This window comes from Salvelinus alpinus, chromosome 30 (assembly GCF_045679555.1).
Source record: "Salvelinus alpinus chromosome 30, SLU_Salpinus.1, whole genome shotgun sequence".
Taxonomy (NCBI): domain Eukaryota; kingdom Metazoa; phylum Chordata; class Actinopteri; order Salmoniformes; family Salmonidae; genus Salvelinus; species Salvelinus alpinus.
This window is the reverse complement of record NC_092115.1, coordinates 30,764,248-30,790,331: the sequence shown is the minus strand read 5'-3', so window position 1 is coordinate 30,790,331 and position 26,084 is coordinate 30,764,248. Positions and strand designations below refer to the sequence as shown.

The 26,084-nt window shown below is 42.6% G+C and overlaps 1 protein-coding gene across 1 annotated transcript in view; it reads left to right on the top strand.

The window, feature by feature from the left end:
• The window catches only part of LOC139559603 (solute carrier family 22 member 23-like), a 62,160-nt gene that overhangs the window by 23,984 nt on the left and 12,092 nt on the right, over positions 1 to 26,084 (top strand). The window contains exons 2-5 of the mRNA XM_071375745.1: positions 736 to 839; positions 1,056 to 1,210; positions 16,874 to 17,042; positions 19,342 to 19,469. Of these exons, the coding sequence (XP_071231846.1) occupies positions 736 to 839; positions 1,056 to 1,210; positions 16,874 to 17,042; positions 19,342 to 19,469 (556 nt within the window). The remainder of the gene's footprint in view (positions 1 to 735; positions 840 to 1,055; positions 1,211 to 16,873; positions 17,043 to 19,341; positions 19,470 to 26,084) is intronic.

Genomic DNA, 26,084 nt, shown 5'->3' with positions numbered 1-26,084 from the left:
GACTTGCCTAATTTAAATAAAGGTAAAATACAAAATTAATAGTCAGGACTTGTTTATTATTTTGTGTTGTAAGGCCTGCTGGAGGGAGGATCGGCTGCCCTCTGCTCTAAGAACATGCTAGGACATTTCTCCCAACTGTTGACCCAGCCCACCTGATCCCAGGTCAATGGGCGAGTGAGGCAGGGACAATTACAAAAACATAGTTCCACCCTAACGGGTCTTAGTTCTTCCAAGAGAGATGTGGAGTACACTTTATCAGAAGAGTGCATACTGGACTGCAAACTCTGGACACTTCTCCTAACATGGGTGGGGTGCTAGTGCATCAATGCAACAAAAAATAAAAACTTCCTCCATTATCAACACTAGTACTAACAATTCAATGCTGTGTGTTTGTGGCAATAAATTAATGACTTGAGTATGTCTCCTGCTGCGTCATTGCCCCTGTGACCGGGGACCCGAGGCGATTGTCTGTAGTTTAAACCAGCACCTTTCTGAGTTCACCAACCATTAGGTGGTGCTTTTTTTCACCCTGGCTGAGATAATTAATGTACATGTTCCAGTCTGGAACATGACTGATGTTCATGTGTTCTTTCTCCCTACACCGTATTATGGCTGCCCTCTGTGTGTGTGTGTGTGTGTTTCAGAGGGGTCCGGATAAAGCAGAAAACATCTGTTCTTTACATTGGATGGCCAATAGTAGCCTAACCTTCATATGTTCTTGATCTTCCTTTACAGTGGAGTCTGGTGTGTGACTCGGCATGGAAGGTCCACATCGCTAAGTTCTCTCTGCTTGTGGGCTCCATATTCGGATACCTGGTCTTTGGGGTCCTGGCAGACTGGTGAGTTTTATTTCTAACTACTTCATAATAAAGTTATTACATAATATATTTGAATAGACATTCAGTTCAGGAGTGTTCAGTGTGTTTCTTGCTAATGCACTGAAACAATAAAATACCTTAAGGGGCAGACTCGAAGTCTTTAGCTTGTATTGTTTAAATATGGGACATCTCCCCCCTTGTCTCTCTCCCCACCCCCCATCCTCCCTCCATCCTCAGGTTTGGTCGCCACCCGGTCCTGATCATCTCGGTTCTGTTCATGCTGGTGTTCGGTTTGACCGTGGCATTCTCGGTCAACGTTCCCATGTTCAGCACCTTGCGCTTCTTCGAGGGCTTCTGCCTGGCAGGCATCATCCTCTCCCTCTACATCCTCAGTAAGTCTTCAGTAAGTCCTGCAGGCCTAGTACACCATGCTTTTCTCCATGCCTTTGCTATGCTGTACAGTCAATTGATTTATCTGTTTAGTGAGTATTTCAATTAGTGTTGTGGTAATGGATGTGCTGCAGTGTGGGCAGTTGTTGGTTTCCATAGCCTTGTCTTTGTGGAGTGTGTTATATTAAACAGACCCCCATGTCTTGAGTTGGCGTTGGGATTCTATATATCAACAGATGGTGTTATGACTATGAGTAGGGCCATATTACCTGACTAGGGGCTCCATCCCAAATGGCACCCTATTCTCTAGGGCTCTTGTTGAAAGTGGTGTACTATGTACAGTAGGGAATAGAGTGACATTTGGGACACAGACTAGGGAAAATCCTAGTGACGAGGTGTAAATATGGTGTGAGGGGTGTTCTTTCCAACAGCTGCTGTTCGTTCTAGTTGCCTGTAAACTGTTAGGACAGGCCTCTGTATCACTGGAGATGACTGCAAGCGTTTCAGAAGGAGCTGTGGAAACCTATCGCCCCATAGAGAGAGAGACACTGCCTTTCCGATGTGGGTTATGTAGATGCTGTTGCAGCAGCTTCCATAGGTCCTAGCTATCGATCTGTGTTGTCACTCATCCCCATTTCCACCAGGCCTCTGCGTTGATAGAGATGACTGCAAGTATATGTACCTGTGTGGAAACCTAGGTTGTGTCTAAAATGGCACCCTATTCTCTATGTAGTACCCTACTTTGAACCGGGGCTCTGTGTCAATAGTAGTGCACTATATATAGGGAATAGAGTACCACTTCAGACGCAGCCCTAGCTTTTCCAATGTGGGTCATGTTTGTGGAGGGTCAGCAGAGGGTCAGAGGCTGTTGAATATGTACTAAACACAGAGGGAGGCAAAGCAGCAATAAGGTACCTGCAGCCTGTCTGGTCTATTACATGGAACACTGTCAGAGCTGTGTCAGGCTCACACTTTTGATGGGGTCAGTTACACTAGGTTTGTTTTGGTCTGGGTTATAGTTCTAGGAAAGGCGACATCGCATTACTGGTAGACAGAGTGGAAAGTTATCAAAAGGTTTTTAAAAAAAGGTCATCCCAGCTTGACTTTGCCTGTGTTCCTGTGGAGGCAAATACCCTTGATCAAAGTGCCTTTCAGTGTAAATGTAGCCTCTGATAGCATTCAGCTTCTATTTTAGAGGGTGTGACCTCCTTCTGAGGAGGTATCAACTGACAGAGAATTGCTGACTTTCCACTTTTTGGAAGTCCCTCCGAAGCACTCCCAACAAGTGCAGAACAGCTTTGAAATGAGTGCAGTTTTTCTAAATCAAGCTCACTTCCTTGGTTTGTCCTCTCATTACTGTTAACCAATAGACTGAGTGACAGATACTGAGATCGAAACAGAGGAGGTGGCAAGTTGATCATCTGTCCGCTCCACTGTACTCGCTGGCCTTGCCCACTGCAGTGCTTCACTGGAACTGTGTGTACTGTACACTCATAACAGCCAGAGAGATGAATCCTTGTGACCTTTTCTCTCCACAGTAAAGGTTTGATGGGTGATAATTGATAATCTGCCCTAGAAAGCCATTCCAGTCGGTCCTGGCGCTCATTCCCATTGAAATGCATTTACCCAGCTAGCGAGGAGAGGGTGGGGGGATGGGGTGAGGAGGAGGAGATGATCGCGTTCTGATAACTAGTCTTGTGGTTGATGCGTGGGGGGACGGAACGGAAGGGGGGCAGAGCCAGAGGGCCCCTTCTTGTCATTCTAATTTACTCCACACTGTCTACCTTGAAAAGCCTCGCAGCGTTCCCAAAATAGACGGCTGGGACCTTCTGTCAGTTTGTTTTGTGTTTGATAATTGCATTCAATGGTTGGTTGTTTACATAGCTTTCGCAAAGTCGTCTCACTGTATGCTGACTAGATACTGTGTATGTATGGACACAATTAAATTAAGGCCCACCCTCTTTTTGTCTGTCTCGCCAACTCTTTTGTCCCTCTCCACCCTCTTTCTCTCGCTCTCTCTAGTCTCCACCTCTCCGCCCTGTCTTTCTCTATCCTGTTTTTCCACTCATTATCAACTGCCATCAGTGATTGCTGAGTAAATACTGTAGAGTGTACGTACGCTTTAAGGAGTGCCACTGAATCACTCCGGCAACGGTGGTAAAAGACTATGTACGAACCTGGAGTTCAAACCGACTGCATTTCATTCTCCATCAGTGTTGTTGAGGAACACACAGCAGAAAGGCAGAGCAAGGATATGGGGATTTTCCATGAAGGTTATGTGCTGAGAGGATTCATTAATTCGGGACTACATTGGCTGTCTACTTGTTAACACTTTCACACGGTCATCACGCATTTAGAATGATTGGTATAATTGATTTGTAGCATACCCATGGTTTGGCTGTACTATATTTGCTTTACAGATTTGTCTAGATTATGTCTGAACTCGCCATTCAAGTTGTGCAAATGCCAACCAATACAGTTTGGAATAATTACTCGATGGAATGGGTGGAGTTTTCTTAATTTTCTACCAGCTAGTCAAGTCATTTAGCTATACCTTTGCCTATATTGTTGTTCTTAATGTGGAGGCGGTATACGTCACATTCTGCGTCTCCCCTCTGTATTGCCACAACTCTACTAATGCGGGTTCTCTTCAGATATTGGCACTGTTGTTATCCTAACCCTCTATATCACTAAATACATAATACTGCTATGTACAGGATAGGCATATTTAGACTTTCCAAAAAAGTTATATTCACAAAACATCTACATTTTTCAGGGATAATGGTAGAATTGGGGATGCCAGGCATCTAGGCTCTCATATCAACACAGCTGAGACTTGGGGTGTGGGAAAACCTGGGAAGAACCATGTAGTATTTGGGTCAAGGATAGTTCAAGATGTACTGTTAAGGAGTGTAGGCGAGGCTACTCCTTTAACGTCCAAGGACTTTATGTTCTGTTCAGAGGTAACTGGCTCTGGCAACCAACAGTCAAATACTCAATCTAAACGTGAATCGATTCTCAATTGCCATACGGTTGTAGAAACATAAATCCCTCTACTTTCATATCACATCAATATAATTTCAAATTTGCTAAATACACTGAGTGTACAAAACATTAAGGACACCTTCCTAATATGTAGTCCCCCCCCCACCAGAAAAGCCTAAATTTGTCTGAGCATGGACTCTTCAATGTGTCAAAACCTTTCCACAGGCATGCTGGCTCATGTTGACTCCAATGCTTCCCACAGTTGTCACATTGGCTGGATGTCCTTTGGATGGTGGACCATTCTTGATACACAGGAAACTGTTGAACATGAAAAACGCAGCAGCATTGCAGTTCTTGACCCAATCCGTTGCGCCTGGCACCTACTACCATACCCCGTTCAAAGGCACTTAAATCTTGTCTTGCCCATTCACCCTCTGAATGGCACACATACACAATCCATTTCTCAATTTTCTCAAGGCTTAAAAATCCTTCTTTAACCTGTATCCTCCCCTTCATATTTTTTCGGTGTATTTTTGGGGGGTATTTTATTAGGATCCCATTAGCTGTTGCAAAAGCAGCAACTACTCTTCCTGGGGTCCACACAAAACATGAAACATAATACAGAACATCAATAGACAAGAACAGCTCAAAGACAGAACTATATACATTTTTAAAAAAGGTACACGTAACCTATATATCAATGCATACACACAAACTATCTAGGTTAAATAGGGGAGAGGCGTTATGCCGCGAGGTGTTGCTTTATCAGTTTTTTTTTAAACCAGGTTTGCTGTTTAATTGAGCAATATGAGATGGAAGTTAGATGCAATTAGGGTTCTATATAATACTGTACACTTTCTTGAATTTGTTCTGGATTTGGGGACTGTGAAAAGACCCCTGGTGGCATGTCTCGTGGGATAAGTGTGTGTGTGTCAGAGCTGTGTGTAAATTGACTATGCAAACAATTTGGGATTTTCAACACATTAATGTTTCTTATAAAAAGAAGTGATGCAGTCAGTCTCTCCTCAACTCTTAGACAAGAGAGACTGGCATGCATAGTATTTATATCAGCCCTCTGATTACAATTAAGAGCAAAATGTGTCGCCTTTGTTCTGGGCCAGCTGCAGCTTAACTAGGTCTTTCCTTGCAGCACTGGACCACACAGCTGGACAATAATCAAGACTACACAAAACTAGAGCCGGCAGAACTTGCTTTTTGGCGTGTGGTGTCAAAAAAGCAGAGCATCTCTTTATTACGGCCAGACTTCTCCCCATCTTTACAACCATTGAATCTATATGTTTTGACCATGACAGTTTACAATCTAAAGTAACGCCAAGTAATTTAGCCTCAACTTCAACAGCCTCACCATTCATTACCAGATTCAGCTGAGGTCTAGAACTTAAGGAATGATTTGTACCAAATACAATGCTCTTAGTTTTAGAGATGTTCAGGACCAGTTTATTACTGGCCACCCATTCCAGAACAGACTGCAACTCTTTGTTAAGGGTTTCAGTGACTTCATTAGCTGTGCTTGTGGTTACTGATGTGTATATGGTTGAATCACCAGCATACATAGACACACATGCTTTGTTTAATGCCAGTGGCAGGTCATTGGTGAAAATAGTAGAGGGCCTAGAGAGTGGTACACCACACGTTACATGTTTGACATTAGAGAAGCTTCCATTAAAGAGAACCCTTTGAGTTCTATTAGATTGCCATATCGTGGATTCAGAGCTGAGGTTGAAAAGCCATAACACAAGTTTTTTTTCAACAACAGGTTATGGTCAATAATATCAAAGGCTGCACTGAAATCTAACAGTACAGCTCCCACAATCTTCTTATTATCAATTTCTTTCAACCAATCAGTCATTTGTGTCAGTGCAGTACATGTTGAGTGCCCTTCTCCATAAGCATGCTGAAAGTCTGTTGTTAATTTGTTTACAGATAAATAGCATTGTATTTGTTCAAACACAATTTTTTTTCCAACAGTTTGCTAAGAGCTGGCAGCAAGCTTATAGGTCTGCTGTTAGAACCAGTAAAGGCCGCTTTACCACTCTTGGGTAGCGGAATTACTTTGGCTTCCCTCCAGGCCTGAGGACAATGACTTTCCTCTAGGCTCAGATAAAAAATATGACAGATAGGAGGGGCTATTGAGACAGCTACCATCCTCAGTTGCTTTCCATCTAAGTTGGCAATGCCAGGAGGTTTGTCATTATTGATTGATCATTTTTCCAACTGTCCCACACTTTTCCAACTCTCCCACACTAACTTTTCAAAATTGCAATGCTTTCATTATTAGATTTTTTTATGCATGAATACAATTGCTCACTGTTCGTTGTTGGCATTTCCTGCCTAAGTTTGCCCACTTTGCCAATGAAATAATCATAAAAATAATTGGCAACATCAAATGGATTCGTGATGAATAAGCCATCTGATTCGATGAAAGATGGAGTTGAATTTGTCTTTCTGCCCATAATTTCATTTCAAGTACTTAACAAGTGACATCAATAAAGGATCATAGCTTTCATCTGCGTTCACCTTGTCATTCCATGTCATGGAAAGAGCAGGTGTCCTTAATGTTTTCCACACACAGTGTAAACTGTTTTAACCTGTTTAACACAGTTGCAGCCGACAGTATTAAAATATGTCAGTTACAACACTTCTGGGATCCTTCTTTCGTTACACACAGGTATTCAGAGATGCTAGATAGCTAATTAGAACAGGTGGTCACCTCTGTCTTCCGTAAACAAGTGCTCTAACATGGAAATATGGCTGTGTGGGAACCTAACCCTATGAAGCTGTGTAGTAATTTAACCTTTTCTTTTAGTTTTGACAATTCTTTCTTGCTGATATGATGGTTAAGTTCCAAATGTTTACAAAACCGTATCGCAAGCGAGGCATAGCCTATTAATGTTTAGACAGAGCTTCGGGGCAGTGTTGGAGCATCGGTGTATATGGCAGATATGTAAGTGAATAGACTCTAACGCGTTACCGTCTATGAATGTGCTGGGTCAAGGGTACCATGATTGGACCAAGGGAATGACCATACACTAAAGGTATTTCACTGTGGTTATGTCAACTTGCCTTGCACTCCAAGATTTCCCACATCAATGGAATTCTTTCTTCGTACTTCTCCTAAAGTGTGGCTGTGAGTGCATAGTCATAATCCTGGTAGTCTGATTTTTGCTTTGTTAATCGTACACAAACGTCGATCTAAAGAGAGGGACTGTAATCCAGGTAAAACCCTGCAGGGTTCACTGTCAACAATGATATTTCCCCATGGAAACCACCATGTAAGCTACTGTCTTGTCAGTGTGGTTTCATCTTACCTAGAGACAGGACGCAGTGCTGCACTATATAGAGCTCATTGACATACTCTCTGTGTGACTTGTGATTTCCGCTTGTGACTCAAGGCTCTGGAGTGTGTATGACAGTAATTCCCCTTTAATTACGTAGGAAAGGTGCTCCCTTCCATCTAGCTTCCATCTGTTATTCCCCACCTGAAAGTGTTGGACATGGTATGTTTGGGCACTGGTTAGGGGCCTTACTGTACCTGTATGGGGAAATACTGAGGGTATGGTTACTAAGAGAACATAACCAACCTCCTCTGTTTCCCTCCCTTAACTATATCCCCAGTGCCTGCCAGCCAGCCATTCAGTGAGCTGTACGGTGGGCGGTAAGCCCCGGTAGGGGAGAGGTTTGTATAAATGCCTTTGTTCGCTCCGCTGCACTGGCCTGTCAGATTCAGCCATACTGCAGGGGCGGACAGGGCTGATGTGAGGCTCCTGACACAACCTCTATCACAATCCAGACGAGGGAGAGGGAGAGCAGTGGGAGAGACAAAGGCAGCGCTCTAGAGAGACGGAGGGTGGGGAAAATGGAGCGAGGGATAGGAATATAGCTCACTATCTATGTGTTGACTCTTTATTACTCTTTTGGTGAGGATTTGATGTTATCAATCTATTTTTTTTAATGCTGGCACAAGTGTGAATGTTTGCTGTGCTAATGTGTGCATTTATCTGCAAAGGCCAGGTTGTGTGCACTCCAAAGCAGTGGGCCATATTAAGACTAGCACATCCATATCCACCCTATTTTTAAAACATAGCAGAATCACTAATCAAATGCAGTGCTATTTCTACCTCAGAGTTCCATCACTGACAAGGCCTACAGTATGTTAGCATTTTTGCGCTGTAGCATCAGTAGCCATACAGTATGTTAGCATTTTTGCTAGGGTTATTGTGCTCAGGTGCTGTGGGTAGACTTAGCAAGCTAGATTTGTTTCTTTCTCTGTGTGTTATTGTTAGCTCATGTCTTGCCCCAGCTATGTAGGTCACTTTACTTCTTTCCCAGCCTGTGTTGCGATTTGAATTCAACTATTTAACTAGTCTTAATTTTTATTGTTTTAGCTAGGTCATTGGATACATTTAGTTGCCTATATTGCCAATTTATTCTTTTAACTTAATGAATCGTAAATGTTGACGACCATACTCTTATTCATTAGGCTAATCACAAAAGTATACAGTGTATTAGGGAGATCTCAGTATTTTGTATATCTACAGCACATAGAAATCATATCAACCCTGAACATAGGCCTCAGATTGTTGCTTCATATACTGTATCATTCCAGAGCACATGTGATCCTGGGATGTTGAACAGTGTCTAAGCAGACGATACTTGATGATATCACTCTCTGGCTGCAGTGTATTCCCCAGGCTTGCCCCCGCCTGCCACGCTCACGACATACTCGTGTTGTCTCAGGACTCTGGCATCTTGTTGAGAGATGAGCTGGTAGAGCTGATGATGTCACCAAACAGCTAGCTAGGAGTGCCCCAGCCCTGTGTACTAGTAGGAATCACAAGTTTGTGTGTGTAGAATTATCCAGATTTGGCTACATGTTGCTGCCAAATGCCTAACACTTCCTTATTATTGAACACTTGGGTTGTATTTCACAAAGGGTTAAGTTAGTCAACTTTTACACTCATTAACTTCTTGGAACTATAGGGGGTGCTGTTCCGCATTAGCATATTTGGGTCTCCAAATTAAACTGCCTCGTGCTAAATTCTTGATCGTACAATATGCATATTATTGTTATTATTGGATAGAAAACACTTTCTAGTTTCTATAGCCGTTGGAATTTTGTCTCTGAGTGGTACAGAACAATATCTACAGCACTTTTCATGACGGGTCAGATTTCAGAAATTTTTACCCCTGATCTGGAGTCTGTTTTTAAGGCGACAGTGAATGCTATGAAGAAACCGACACTGCCTACGTCTTCCTCTGGGTGTCTGTACGTCATCACGTTTTGAATGGAGTCGATTGCACAATCACAGCCACTATAAAACACGAAAACGTAGAAGTACCGCTCTCTTCCTGCATGCGTCGTGCGCAAGATGGGCATCAGACCTGCCTCCTTCCAAATCGTTGTTTAGAGAGTAATATTTCTCCGGTCATGTTTTTAGTCGTTATAGTTGTTAAAAACCTCATAATGTAGTTAATTTGAACCGTTTTATAGCAATTTATATCCGTTTAGTGCGATTTTGAGGAATTTCTTTGTTGTGCACTCTGAAACTTTGGACACGTTTTGTGGTCCCGTTCGATCGTTAGTGGATATTTCGAAGGACAGAGGACATCTATCGACCAAAAGAAGATTACAACATAGAAAGGATACATTGCCCAAGAATCTGATGGAAGAACAGCTCAAAGTAAGCAATATGTAATATGATAAATCGTTGTTCTGTCGAAATATTTTAAACGCATATTTCGCCATTTTGTTTGTTATCGCGTCACTTGGCGAACCCTGTATTGAAAAGTAAGGATAATTTAAAAAATGTAAGTCAGCGGTTGCATTAAGAACTAATTTGTCTTTCGATTCCTGTCAACCCTGTATTTTTTAGTCAAGTATATGATTAGCTTTCAATTAAACTAGATCACTCTGATAGATGACGTCAGACATATTGAGGCTTGATTTCCTAGTATTTTTATTGTGTAACCACGGTTTTGTATGGCTAAATATGCACCTTTTCGAACAAACTGTATATGTATGTTGTAAAATGATGTTACAGGAGTGTCATCGGAAGAATTCTGAGAAGGTTAGTGAAAAAATTAATATATTTTGGCGGTGATTACGTTATAGCGCTCTTTGGCTGGAATCGATGCTCTGGTAACGTTTTCACATGTGATATGCTAACTTATCGATTTATTGTGTTTTCGCTGTAAAACGCTTAGAAAATCTGAAATATTGTCTGGAATCACAAGATCTGGGTCTTTCCATTGCTATGCTTTGTCTATTCTTATGAAATGTTTTATTAAGAGTAAATTGGTCATACACGTTGCTCTCTATAGTAATTCTAGTCGTCTTGTGATGGTAGGTGCAATTGTAAACTGTGATTTCTACCTGAAATATGCACTTTTTTCTAACAAAACCTATCCTATACCATAAATATGTTATCAGACTGTCATCTGAAGAGGTTTTTTCTTTGTTAGTGGCTATCAATATCTTAGTTTAGCCGAATTGGTGATAGCACCTGAAGTAGTAAGAAACTGATGGAGTTAGAAAAGTGGTGTATTTTGCTAACGTGTTTAGCTAATAGATTTACATATTTTGTCTTCCCTGTAAAACATTTTAAAAATCTGAAACGGTGGCTTTATTCACAAGATCTGTATCTTTCATCTGGTGTCTTGGACTTGTGATTTAATGATATTTAGATGCTACTATCTACTTGTGAAGCTATGCTAGCTATGCTAATCAGTGTGTGGGGGGGTGAGGGGTGATCCCGGACCCGGGGTAGAGGCTCGTTAGAGGTCATTAAGAAATAACTTAAAAATAATTGTGATTATTTGATTGATTTAACTCGTCTATACTCTCCTCATGTTTATAAAGATGGAATGAGTTAAGTCAGTTACTTTGAATCACTGTGTCCTCTACGTGACCATATTTGTTCATCTATTCAGAATTCAACACCTCCAGATGAAAGTCATGTGATATTCTCACCGGGAAATCTAGTCTTGTGACTTCATCAGGAGGTGACTTCATCACGTTCTTGCTCTTTTTGTGCTAAAGGAGCAGAGTTGTATATTGATCACTGTGAAGCAGTGACATTAAATGAAATGTACTATTGACTATCTGATCAGTCCATTCATTCCAGTCTGACGTGTTGTAGTCTTTATGCTTACAACCCTTACTGGACTGTATCGATTATTCTGTGTAGTTACAACTTAGAGACACTAGAGTCTGCACTCACTTCAACTTAATTACATACATAGTCCTACTCCTAGCTCTAATGTACAGATAAGAATCTGCTGTACATCCACATTGCTATACATTTAGCATTGCACAGAGAAACTGAGAAGATGCACAGGAAAACACTTATCTACTCTAAAAAGTAGATGGATGACAGCGTATCCCCTGTTTGCCATGCTCTATCCTGGTCTGTTCCCCTTCCTGCTGCAGTATGTATGGCTGGGTTCTGCTGCTCGGACAGATTGACTGTCGGTAATTAGTGTGTGTGTGTGTGCATCCGTCCGTATCCAGATGATTAATCTCCCAGTACAGAGGGAGAGAAGAGACTGAAGTGCAGACAGACATGGAGGGGGGTGGGTTTGAGTGAGTGAATGTGTCTGTGGTAATGCTGAGACTGAGTTCATGTCGGTGACCCTATGTGAATGTAGGAGCTCCCATGGTGCAGAATGTACGAGTCTGGGATCCGTATACTGTAGCTTTCATGTCATTTTATGTTTTTCATTAATTGATTGTCTATGGGTCTTAGCAAGCAGTTTCTTATCAACATATAGTATGTTGATGGTGTGACCATCTGTAGAGCATTTACAGATGGATTATCCAGACTATCCCCAAAAATGTAACCGGATGAGTTAAAGCTGAATGATGGAGGCAAGGATGGAGGACCCTGACTTAGCTAGCTGACTATACTAGGATGAGTTAGGGTTGCACTAGGATCAGTTGAAGCAGAATGAAGGGGCCATGGAGGACACAGGTTTAACTATCTGACTAAACTAGGATCAGTTTGTGCTGAATGATGGAGGTACAAAGGAATAAAGGCTTTATAAAGGCTTAACTGAACATGGATCAGTTAGTGATGTATAGACCTGGCCCACTAGACATTAATGAGCGCTGAGATCAGCCCTATTTCTCAGAGACAGATAAGGATGTCTAGGCAGGATAAATGGTGGATTTTCTCAGCCAGAAGAGAGGAGGAAATCTGTGACTGGCTGGGAGATTCACAGCGAGGGCTACCACGGAACCCCCTCCGTCCTTCTCTTCACGTCTTCCTCTTACCCCTCTCCCTTCCTCCCCTCTCTCTCTGCTCTAGATGAGTTAAGGTGCAGACTCAGTGCTTCCTCTGAGCAGGGTAAAGTTCACTTTTGTGCTGGGTGTACATTCCCACTGGCTGATCTGCAAACTTCCTTTCCTCCTTCTCTTCATTCTTATCTCTCACCCCTAGCCCCCTTCCTCTCCCCTGGGGCGATATCCCTCCCTATCAGAAGTCCCAGAGTCATGGATGGATGGGGACTTTCTATCCCATAGCTTGATACTGTAGTAGGCCCATATTGCTGACTCAGTTTTATTCAATGTACAGAGACATGACTCACACTTTCATGATGTATCCAAAGGATGTAGTCACCCTTTGGATACGTAACATTTGCCCAGTACCGTCCAATGTTCCATAAGCACAAAAAGCTTATTTCTCTCAAATGTTGTGCACAAAGTTGTTTACATCCCTGTTACTGAGCATTTCTCCTTTGCTAAGGTAAGCCATCCACCTGACAGGTGTGGTATATCAAGCAGCTGATTAAACGGCACGGTCATTACACAGGTGCACCTTGTGCTGGGGACAATAAAATGTGCAGTTTTGTCACACAACCCAATGCCACAGATGTCTGGAGGGAGCGTGCAATTGGCATGCTGACTGCAGGAATGTCCACCAGAGCTGTTGCCAGAGAATTACATTTTCAATTCTTTAGCATAAGCTGCCTCCAACGTCGTTTTCGAGAATTTGGCAGTTCGTCCAACCGGTCTCACAACCATAAACCACATGTATGGCATTGTGTTTGCTGATGTTAACGTTGTGAACAGAGTGATAATACACAGCCCCATGTCGCATGAATCTCTACACAATTCCTGGAAGCTGAACATATTCCAGTTCTCCCATGGCCTGCATTCTCACCAAACATGGCACCCATTGAGCGTGTTTGTGATGCTCTGGATCGACGTGTACGACAGCGTGTTCCAGTTCCCACCAATATTCAGCAACTTCGCACAGCCATTGAAGAGGATTGGGACAATATTCTGCAGGCCACAATCAACAGCCTGATCAACTCTATGCAAAGGAGATGTGTCATGCTGCATGAGGCAAATGGTGGTCACACCTGATACTGACTGGTTTTCTGATCCACGCCCCTACCTTTAAAAAAAAAGTATATCCGTATTCCCAGTCATGTGAAATCTGTAGATTCGGGCCTAATGAATTTATTTAATTTTACTGATTTCCTTATGAACAGTATCTCAGTAAAAACTTTGAAATTGTTTCATGTTGCATTTATATTTTTGTTCAGTATACAGTTGAAGTCGGAAGTTTACATGCACTTAGGTTGGAGTCATTAAAACACAATTTTCTACCACTCCACAAATTTCTTGTTAACAAACCAAAGTTGTGGCAAGTCAGTTAGGGCAACTAGGGCAATTGTTTACAGACAGGTTATTTCACTTATAATTCACTGTATCACAATTCAGAGTCAGAAGTTTGCACACACTAAGCCTTTAAACAGCTTTGAAAATTCCAGAAAATTATATCATGGCTTTAAAAGCTTCAGATTAGGCTAATTGACATAATTTGAGTCAATTGGAGGTGTATCTGTGGATGGATTAAGGCCTACCTTCAAACTCAGTGCCTCTTTGCTTGCCATCATGGGAAAATCAAAAGAAATCAGCCAATCACCTCAGAAAAAACATTGTAGACCTCCACAAGTCTGGTTCATCCTTGAGAGCAATTTCCAAATGCCTGAAGGTACCACGTTCATCAGTAAAACAATAGTACGCAAGTATTAACACCATGGGACCACGCAGCCGTCATTCCGCTCAGGAAGGAGACGCGTTCCCTCTCCTAGAGATGAACGTACTTTGGTGCGAAAAGTGCAAATCAATCCGAGAACAACAGCAAAGGACCTTGTGAAGATGCTGGAGGAAACAGGTACAAAAGTATTTATATCCACAGTAAAACGAGTCCTATATCGACACAACCTGAAAGGCTCTTCAGCAAGGAAGAAGCCACTGCTCCAATACCGCCATTAAAAATGCCAGACTACGGTTTGCAACTGCACATAGGGACATGGGAGGAATGGGTCAAAATTCACCCAACTTATTGTGGGAAGTTTGTGGAAGGCTACCCAAAATGTTTGACCCAAGTTAAACAATTTAAAGGCAATTCCCTAAGACAGGGAATTTTTACTAGGATTAAATGTCAGGAATTGTGAAAAACTGAGTTTAAATATATTTGGCTAAGGTGTAAGTAAACTTCCGACTTCAACTGAATGTCCGTGTGTACTGTATTTAGAAGGAGCGGGCCCTGGGAACACAAGTGTGTTACACACACACACACACACACAGACACACACACACACACACACAAACCCAGTAGCCGGGGTCAGTGAGGCAAGGGGGGGAGGGCATGAGGAGATCATGTGATTGCTGGGGAAAAGTCAGTGGTCAGATATTGTAGTGTTCTCAGAACAATGGGCCTTCTTTGGCTCACTGGACGTTCAGTTCTTGAAGTTGCATGCTCTATTAGGATCCCACACTGTGTTACTCAACTGCTTGTATTGGTAGAGGCAGCAAAATAAGAAGATTATCGCTTTTGTTGGTAAGGCTACCCCTAGTCAACCTTCGATGATATCACCCTGGCGTTCAATGAGCACCTTGTCACCAAAGCCCTTTATTAGTGCATTTGGTCACTCCTGTCACCCTGGCTTTCTGTGAGTGTTTTGCTTTTGACATCAGCTGAGCGCTTCTTTGTGTCAGCAGGCAGGGAACGGCCCGAGCTAATGGTTGGCGGTTCGGGTCTGGAGCAGGGAATTGTGGGACTGCTGATTTAGGAGGGGTGGGGAGGATTAGGGTCAGCTGGAGTAAGGTGCTCAGGTGGCCCCCACCTTCACCCCTCAACCCCCATTCTGCCCCTTCAGGAGTTTGTTTGTGTGTGTGTCAGGGGATGTGTGTGTTTCTGCATGAGTGTCTTACATGTTTTCATACGTAGTAATTCTGTACAGAATGTTCTGTTAGTGCGTCCGTATGTGTGATCCTCACAACCACATAACACCAAACCAATGCTATTCCCATTGACCCATGACTTTACTCACAAAACTCCCACTGAGCTACAGGATGAGGTTACTCCAAAACCCAACATTCCCTCCCCCCCCCTCTCCTCACTCCTCTTCAGTCTTAGTGTGGTCGTTCCAGCTGTGTTACTGTTAGTGTCAGTTTGAAGTTACACCAAACCCAACACTCCCTCTTTTCTTCCCCCCCTCCTCCCCCGTCTCCGCTCTCCCCCTCTTAGCTTGGTCGTTCCAGCTGTGTTACTGTTCCACGAACACAGAGCATTATTCATACTAGCTAGGAGGGGGGCAGATCCTAATTGAAATTCCAGGCTTTTCTTTGGGAGTGGAGCGGAGCTACAGCCTGCAGACACTGTATTATCCCGGCCCTGTCACCTTGAAAGACCCATCTGGAGCTGGGCCGCGTGCTCCGGCTGCAGAATGCGGCCACCAGAAAAGAAAACACAAGTCAAAAAAGACAGGAGGAGATGTAGAGGAAGGAATGAATGGAGGACAAAAGGCTGAGGGAGAGAACGGGGAAGAAAGAGGCAGAGCAACTGTTACAGTATTAGACACCTTGCCTGCTTTTAATATATTGTATAATGTGTGCTGCTGCAGCGTCTAGCTAGCTAAGGGGCTGAGTTGTGTGTGTTTCTGCCGGCTAGCGAGGTGGTGGCATGCATGCTAATGACTGTATGAATGAACCAGGATCTTTCTTATCGTAGCTGAGGAGAAGTAAGTACAAGTTGGTCATCATTAGTTCACCGCAATGGGCTCAGTTCAGGGCAGTGACTCTTCAGTGCTCTTAAGACAAAATAAGCAAATATTTGACGTCATATTCTCTGCATGATAATTGCCGATTTATGCCGTGGCGTCAGTCATACAATGTCCCTGATCTTACCTCGGTATTGCATCAGTTCCAGACAAGGTAATTAGACAATGTTCACGATAGTGGCATCGGTATCAGGATACCTCCTCTCCTTCCCATGGATGGAGCTGTGTAGTGGAGCTGTGTAGTGGAGCTAGTGCCACCACTCTCCCCTCTGTCCACTCTCTATGTCAAGTTGTGTATATGTGGGGGTGACATTGTTTGCCTTTTGTTGCCTCTGCACCATCTATATCATAGATACAACTGTCTATGTCTGTATCTAGTAGAATTGTGTCTATCATAGATGGAGCTGTGTCTGTGATCAGAATCTGTGTCTATCTGTATTTTAGTTTGACTCATAGGCGAACCTCTCTCCTCTCTCTTTCTCCTCCCCTCCCCCCCTGCGGTCGAGCTCTGTCTGGAACTGTGACTGTGCCTATGTCTGTATTGTAATATTACTGACTCATGTCTCTCTCGCTCTCTCTTCCAGGGATCGAGCTGTGCCTACCAGCTTGGCGTTTCTCCATGACCATGGTTGCCAGCTTTGTGGTGCTGGGCGGGCAGCTCCTTATGCCAGGGATGGCATACCTCTGTCGAGACTGGCAGGTTCTGCAGGCCGTCATCATCTGCCCGCTGATCCTCATGGTCTCTTATATCTGGTGAGGACAACACCTACTTTACTCCCCATCTCAGGCAAAGCACAAAACAGTTCTGGGACAGGCTATACCCACCACCTGCTATAATTTAGCATCTTAGTATTGATATATTTAGCTGTTTATTATACGTGTGATCCCATTGAGATTGATACTACTGATTTAATTTACTTGGTTAGTTGCTATAGCCTACCACTCCCAATCATCACACACTAGAGGTCATGATTGGGTTATATTGTAGGCTAATGTGGGTTCTATTTATCCAATGCTTATATTATGTACACTACCGGTCAAAAGTTTTAGGACACCTACTCATTCAAGGGCTTTTCTTTATTTTTACTATTTTCTACATTGTAGAACTATGAAATAACTATTAAGTAACACATATGGAATCATGTAGTACCCAAAAAAGTGTTAAACCGATTTTTAAAATAGCCACCCTTTGCCTTCATGACAGCATTGCACACTCTTGGCATTCTCTCAACCAGCTTCACTTGGAATGCTTTTCCAACAGTCTTGAAGGAGTTCCCACATATGCTGAGCACTTGTTGGCTGCTTTTCCTTCACTCTGCGGTCCAACTCATCCCAAACCATCTCAATTGGGTTGAGGTCGGGTGATTGTGGAGGCCAGGTCATCTGATGCAGCACTCCATCACTTTCCTTCTTGGTCAAATAGCCCTTATACAGCCTGGAGATGTTGGGTCATTGTCCTGTTGAAAAATAAATGATAGTCCCACTAAGCCCAAACCAGATGGGATGGCGTATCGCTGCAGAATGCTGTGGTAGCCCTGCTGGTTAAGTGTGCCTTGAATTGGAAATAAATCAGTGTCTCCATTCTTTACGGTGGGAAATACACATGCAGAGATCATCCATTCACCCACACTGCGTCTCTCACAAAGACACAGCGGTTGGAACCAAAAAGTCTCAATTTTGGACTCATCAGACCAAAGGACAGATTTCCACCGGTCTGTCCATTTCTCGATTTTCTTGGCCCAAGCAAGCTCATCTTATTGGTGTCCTTTAGTAGTGGTTTCTTTGCAGCAATTCGACCATGAAGGCCTGATTCACACAGTCTCCTCTGAACAGTTGTTGTTGAGATGTGTCTGTTACTTGAACACTGCAAAGCATTTATTTGGGCTGCAATTTGAAGCATGTAACTCTAATGAACTTGTCCTTTATAGCAGAGGTAACTCTGGGTCTTCCTTTCCTGTGACGGTCCTCATGAGAGCCAGTTTCATCATAGTGCTTGATGGTTTTTGCGACTGCACTTGAAGAAACGTTCAAAGATCTCAATGTTCTGTATTGACTGACCACGTCTTAAAGTAATGATCGACTGTTGTTTTTCTCTGCTTATTTGAGCTGTTCTTTACATAATTTTTTACCAAATAGGGTTATCTTCTGTATACCCCCTTACCTTGTCACTACACAACTGATTGGCTCAAACTCATTAAGAAGGAAAGAAATTCCACAAATGAACTTTTTAACAAGGTAAACCTGTTCATTGAAATGCATTCCAGGTGACTACCTCATGGAGCTGGTTGAGAGAATGAAAAGAGTGTGCAAAGCTGTCATCAAGGCAAAGGGTGGCTATTTGAAGAATCTCAAATATAAATATATTTTGATTTGTTTAACACTTTTTGTTGGTTACTACATGATTCCATATGTGTTATTTCATAATTTTGTTTTACAATGTAGAAAATAGTTAAAATAAAGAAAAACCCTTGAATGAGTAGGTGTTCTAAAACTTTTGACCGGAAGTGTATGTATGAAATGAAAGTGGGAATAGCGAGGCATGGGAGAACATAGAATTGGACATTATCTGTGTAGAATCAGAGGGAAGCTTCTTGGACCCAAGGGAATCTTCCAGGGGTGCTTCCCCACAGTAGTAACAGCCATAATAGCGTATGATAATTAATAGCTTAACATCCATTCAAAGGACCTCTAATGTACATGTTACTACAGCTGGTGTCTCTAAGGCCTGGGCAATAAATACTCATTCATTAACCACCATTTACCTTGTATTCACACTGTATACCTGATGAGCGGCAGGTAGCATAGTGGTTAAGAACGAGAGTACAGTATTGCAGTTATTATCAGCTAGAAAGAAAGCATGAATGCACACACACACTCTCTCACACACATACTTTCCAGTACCCGGGGATTCCCACAGAGCCTGAGGAAGGAGGATAATATATTGAGGTTCCTTTCAGCCTCGTTAAATCCCAATGGGGGAAAAAAGGGACTAATTTAATTGATTCAACAGTTCTTATTTTATTGAGCAGATTGTTCTCTTGTTTCCATGTAGGATCTTCCCCGAGTCTCTGCGGTGGCTGCTGGCCACTCAACAGTATGGCCGCTCCAAGTGGATCATGGGACACATTGCCAAGAAGAACCAGGTTAACACCGAGCTGGACACTGATCACATCCTCACAGGTATAGTACACAGGGGAGAGGTCATTCCTTTTTTAACTGCTCTACTCACAGGTACACTCATCTCAGTTTTAGAACTGGTGATATTAATGCTATGTAACTACTCAGCTCAAGACGTCAGTCTTCGGGCTTGAATTTCTTTCTCTGTGTATTTGCTGTGCTTTTGGTTATTTGAAAGTGGAGGAGTTTGTCTTCTGAAGGGAAAGGACTTTACATCTACTATTTCCCTAGCAAGATCAGCTGCCTTGTCTCTGAGACAGAAGTGCTTGGTCAGTCTGAATGGATCTGACTGACGGGGGAAATCCCCTTCCTTCCTCTATGCCTGGTTCCCATAGTAACAGTCCTCTCTCCTGGGGCCGAGGGAAATTGGCAGGGTAGTAAACCTACACCATGGCCTTCCGGATGGGACCCTCCGGACCCTTAATTAACTTTATTAGGGCCTTTCGTGGGTGGAGGGGGAGAGGCATTGCTCACAGACAACAGATGGGGCCAGGTCAATCACTTTGGATAGTGACTAGATACAACCATAGGCAGTGCCATATTCCTGCGGTGGACAAGAGAGAACTATGGTATTGACAGAGGTCATGGTATTGACGCCCCTTTAAATGTAACTGTTCTTCTGGGTGATTTTGTGTGTGTGCCCTCATTAATAGTCAAAAGGTTGGACATACCTACTCAAGGGTTTTTATTTTTACTATTTTCTACATTGTAGAATAATAGTGAAGACATAGAGACAACAACTGATAGACAATATAATTCACAGGGCTGAGCTTGTTTTATGCATGTTTGCATCATGCAGGCCTATGCAACTAATGAAACATTTACTCGTCTGTCATCACTATCATGTTGATTTAATTCATTCCAATTAATAATTTGGGATTGAAAACGTATAGCCAGCCCGGGTTTGAATATAAACCAAATTTGATCACATTCACATTTTCTCCTGACACACAAATGGACTATAAATACGTAACGTGACCAATTTTGTTCACCCTGACCAGATGGGCAGGGCACATTAGTCTGTATGCAGCTGCTATTATTTGTAGCCTACAGTTGATCAGACTGAAATATAGTCTCTTTTTCATCCAATACAGCATGTCAGATCTCTTTTTAGGTAGCCTAGGCTGCTGCAACATTTATGAAATTAGTTTTCGCTTGTGTCTGTCCGGAGTGATTGTATTCTCACCTATGCTAAATAAATACAGAAAGAAAGTGGAAAGCCTACTTGAGCACGTGTGGGGGAAAAATGTGCTGCCTCAGCCTCTCTTTAATCTCACTGTTAATGGATGATGCGATGGAAGCTATTAAGTCATTCTTTATTGATTTCGACATCCCAGAAAAGACAGTCGAAAGTTCCATATTTTCAGCAAGTAAAGCATTGTAACGTGCAATTACCGATGCAAGCTCCTTGTAGTTGCCATTGTTAGCGGAACTTTCCATCTCGTCGTGTCCTCTAAAAGCCAATTCGATAAGTGTCGATAAGCAGTTAAGAATATCCATGTTTCTTCTTCCTTTCTCGTTGTGTTGCGCAGTTTGAATACGCAGACCTTCGTCTACATGATTAGGCGGCTTGATGAAAGGCTCCCACTTAACCAGCTATTCTTTTGATACAAGGTGGTATTGAACGCACTCACCTTGTCATCCTTCTTCATGAAGATGATCTCAGGCAGAGGTCGACACTCGCTTTTAATTCGCACCTTTTCCGTGTACCCAAGAGAATGAAGGGTTCTTCAACAAAATTTGTGGTAGCATTGGCCGCGACAACTGCACACTCGAGCTAGTAGCTAGCTAGCCAGCTAATGCTACTGTAGTTAGCAAGGCAAATTGAAATAAATTGCACCAACTGGTCACACAAATAAAGTTCTAAAACCAAGAAAACTATTTATAATCTACCTTTTCCGTCACCTGTAATTTGAAGAAACTAATTTGAATTTAATAATATCCCCTAAACTGTCACTTTTCAATCTCTATCCAATAATGCCACCTGTGTTGCGTTAATAACATTTAGACTACATCACCCAGCAGGCTATGCGGGGGGGGGGGCAGGTGGTTGAAGAATGCCTTGCATGGCTAAACAAGGACTTTCTAGCTAAAGTCTATGTTCATTAAAAGTAGTTAAACCAACGCCCCGGTTTGTCATTATACAAGGAACACAAACATAACATGGTGTCAGATTGGTAGTCGCTATGACGAGACAGAGAAAAGGAGTTACTCTGTTCAATTTTCATCCCAGAAATTTTCATTCTACCACAAGTCAAGTGACGTGAGTAGTCAAAGATGCTAGCTTGCAAGAGCTAGGGCAACGAGCCGCAACAACGAGTGACAGCAGCGAGAGCGAGGCTGCATTGGAACCTGTTGATGAGCAACATACTGAAGTAAGAGAAATTGACACTGTTCCTGTTCCCCGTCATAGATGGGCTTAGTCCTCCTACTCCTATGCAGTTAACAGGCAATCTAGCTGACAATTGGAAACGTTTCAAGCAGATTCAATATCTACCTATCAGCCAGTGGAGCAGGGGGAGATGATGAGAAATTGAAAGCTTCCATTTTTCTGCATGTTATTGGAGAGGATGCATTGGACATTTACAATAGCTTTCAGCAAGACGAGGAAAACTTGACATTGACTGTGCTAATGGCTACATTTGAGGAGTACTTTGTACCAAGCCAGAACGTCACGTTTGAGAGAAGTTTTTCTCTCATGATCAGAAACAGGGAGTCAGTTTTGACCAGTATTTGCCTGAGCTGAACACACTGAGCAAAACGTGTGAATCTGAAAGACTCACTAGTGAAAGATGGGATAGTCCGTGGCATACTTGATAATGGACTCAAGGAGAGATTGCTGTGTGAGAAAGATTTAACTTTGGATAAAGCAGTGAATATGTGTCGAGCAGCTGAAACCAGCAGAGCACAAGCTAAAGAGCTGTGCAGGGATGAGACGTCAGTGTATGCAATAAAAAGAGAGGAGCAATAAACACAATGCCTTACAAAACAAAAACAAGCAAAAAAGAGAGATCAAAACACTACATGTGTAAAATGTGGATTTATCCACAAGCCCAAAAAATTGCCCTGCAAATGGCAAATCATGTAACAACTGTGGGAAAATAATTTCTCAAAATGCTGCAAAGCTGAGACTACAAAGAAAAAGGTTCACACAGTCAAGGAGGAGATTGAAGAATTCTTTGTTGAATATGTGGAAATATGCCATGCAGTAAAAGCTGAGTGGATTGTGCCATTGACTGTGAATGAAACTATAATACCATTCAATCTTGATACTAGAGCACAGGTAAACCTGTTGTCTCTGGATGACTACAAAACACAAAGTGAAGAGCAAAATACACAGATGAAAATTAAGGTTACTTGGGAGAACGTATCAGTCAAAGGAAGCTGCATAGTAACTTTACAGCACGAAGGAAAACAGTTCAAAGCACAGTTGCTGATAATGGAAGAGAGTGTACAGCCTATTCTAGGAATCATTGCATGTGAAAAGCTCAATTTGTTGAAAAGAGTGTATGTAGTGACATCACAGACTGAAAATGACCAAGAATCACTACTGGCTGTGTATGAGGATGTGTTTGAGGGTCTTGGATGTTTACCAGGAGAACACAAAGGTACTGATGACAAAATTACTCCAGTTGGGCATACATGCAGAAAAGTTCCATTTGCACTGAGGAAAAAGCTCAAGGAGGAACTCTGATGCATGGAAAAGATGGACATCATCACAAAAATGGATGAACCTACAGACTGGGTAAGCTCACTGGTTATTGTGGTGAAAAAGAACGGCGATCTCAGGATATGTCTAGACCCGAGAGATCTCAACAAAGCAATCAAGAGAGAGCATTTCAAGTTGCCAACCAGAGAAGAGATAATGTCGCAGTTTGCTGGAGCAAAGTGGTTCAGTAAGCTTGATGCCTCATCAGGATTCTGGCAAATGAAGCTAGATGATGCAAGCTCAAGGCTATGCACATTCAACACACCTGAGGGCAGGTACAGATTTCTTCATCTACCATATGGGATTCTCTGAGCCAGAGGTCTCCCACAAGACAATCCACATGATCTTCGAGCACATTCCAGGAGTGGAGACTATGATGGATGACCTCATCGTCTGGGGGTCCACAAAAGAACACGACGCGAGAGTGAGACAAGTGCTGGACCTGACATGGAAAGTCAACCTAAAACTAAACAAGGACAAATGTGAGTTAGGTGTGAAAACACTTACTTAGCTTCGTGGGAGACGTACTTTCACAGGATGGAGTCAAAGTAGACCGAAGGAAAACATCAGCCATCAACAACATGGAGCGCCCGAAGAACAAGGACGACGTGAGACGCTTCATGGGCATGATCACCTACCTTGCAAAGTTTATACCTCAACTGTCAGCACAGTCCGCTCCACTCAGATGTCTCCTGGAACAGAAAAACGAATGGGAATGGTCCCATAAACAGGAAAACTGCTTCAAAAACCTAAAGAAGACAATCACAGAAGAGCCATTGCTCAGGTTCTATGATCCAGAGAAAAGCACAAGGATTTCTGCAAACGCGTCACAGTTTGGCCTGGGAGCAGTTCTTCTGCAACAGCATGACGAGACATGGCAACCCGTCGCTTATGCGTCCAGAGCCTTGACAGGCGCAGAGACAAGGTATGCACAAATAGAGAAAGAACTACTGGCGAGCACATACGCATGCGAAAGGTTTCACCAATACGTCTACGGACAACACTTCGAAGTAGAAACCGACCACAAACCATTGGTGTCAATCATGTCTAAGCCACTGAATGATTGTCCAATGAGAATCCAGAGAATGTTGATCAGACTGCAAAAGTATGATGTGAAGATGATCCATACCCCGAGAAAGTTCATGTTTGCCGCCGACATTCTTTCTCGAGCAGTTGACAGAGAGCTTCGACACACAGAAAAACACAGATTCAGGCCTACGTCGACATGATTGTAGCATCACTTCCTGTGTGTTCTGAGAGAATGGAGCAGATCAAAAGAGAGACCGCAGCTGACCAAACAATGATAGAGTTGAAAGAAACAACACTGATAGGATGGCCTGCACAGAAAAACAACTGTCCAAGGAGAATACAGGATTACTGGATGTGCAGAGCAGAGCTCACCGTTGTGGATGACATCGTGTTCAAAGGCAACAAGATTGTCATTCCCATGACATTACGCAAAGAAATGCTACAGAAAATACACGAGGGCCACTTGGGTGAGGAAAAACGCGAACCATGAGTATGAGAAGTAATGTAATGAATGATCAAAAAGGACTGTTAGAGCCCCTGAAAGGCTTATTGAGAATTGCTTTTTAAATGGGCACCTGGACTGAATGTTTTGTTTATGTGAAAAGAAATAGAGCCACAATAGAGTATTGTTGGACAGACTATATTTAGTTGGGGGGAAAAAATACATCAGAATATGTTCATTGCCTTTCAAGTGATGAGAGCAATGTAAAAATATTGGGGGAAAGAAATGTGTGTTATTTGAAAATTGCGTGTTATGCAGGTTGAGTAAACAAATGTGATGTGACATGTGTAGTTACAGAGAAAAGTAGTTTTTTGTTTTTTTAAAGGAAGGAAGATATGCCTATAATATATGTGTTAATAACATTTAGACTACGTCACCCAGCAGGCTATGCGGGGGGGTGGTATATGTTCATTAAAAGAAGTTAAACCTATGCCCTGGTTTGTCATTATACAAGGAACAAACATAACATCCCCAGCTCACTAAGCTTCTCAACACATAGAACCCCCCCCATAATGCTCTGCAGCACAACCCCAATAAAACGCACTAGGTTCATTCTCTGATCCTAATCCTATGATTGGATGACAACATATCACTTCATACTGCAAAAGCTTTGATTGGTTGGAGATCGTCCAACGGAACTGGTCATAATTGCCATGTAGGTCTATGAAAGGGGGTGAGGCCTACGAGCCTCCTTGGTTTTATATTGAAGTCAATGTAGCCAGAGGAGAATGCAAGCTAGCTGTCCTCTGGCTCCACCATGGTGTTACCCCAGTGAGTGCTGTTGAAATTACCATAGACTTTCATTGCAAAACAGTGTGTTTTAATCAATTATTTGGTGACACATTAATATATTTAGTATAGTTTTATCTAAAAAGGCTGACTTTGTTTCACTTTTTATTGATATTACATTTCAATGAGGAGGATGGTCCTCCCCTTCCTCCTCTGAGGAGCCTGCACTGATTATGTATTTGTTTACTTATTTATATTTAGTTATTAGTTTACAGTACAGGACCAGTCAAAAGTTTAGACACACCTACTCATTCTTTATTTTTACGATTGTCTACATGGTAGAATAATAGTGAAGACATCAAAACTATGAAATAACACACATGGAATCATGTAGTAATGAAAATATATTTGAGGTTCTTCAAAGTAGCCAGCCTTTGCCTTGATGAAAGCTTTCCACACACTTGGCATTCTCTCAACCAGTTTCACCTGGAATGCTTTTCCAACAGTCTTGAAGGAGTTCCCACATATGCTGAGCACTTGTTGGCTGCTTTTCCTTCACTCTGCGGTCCAACTCATCCCAAACCATCTCAATTGGGTTGAGGTCGGGTGATTGTGGAGGCCAGGTCATCTGATGCAGCACTCCATCACT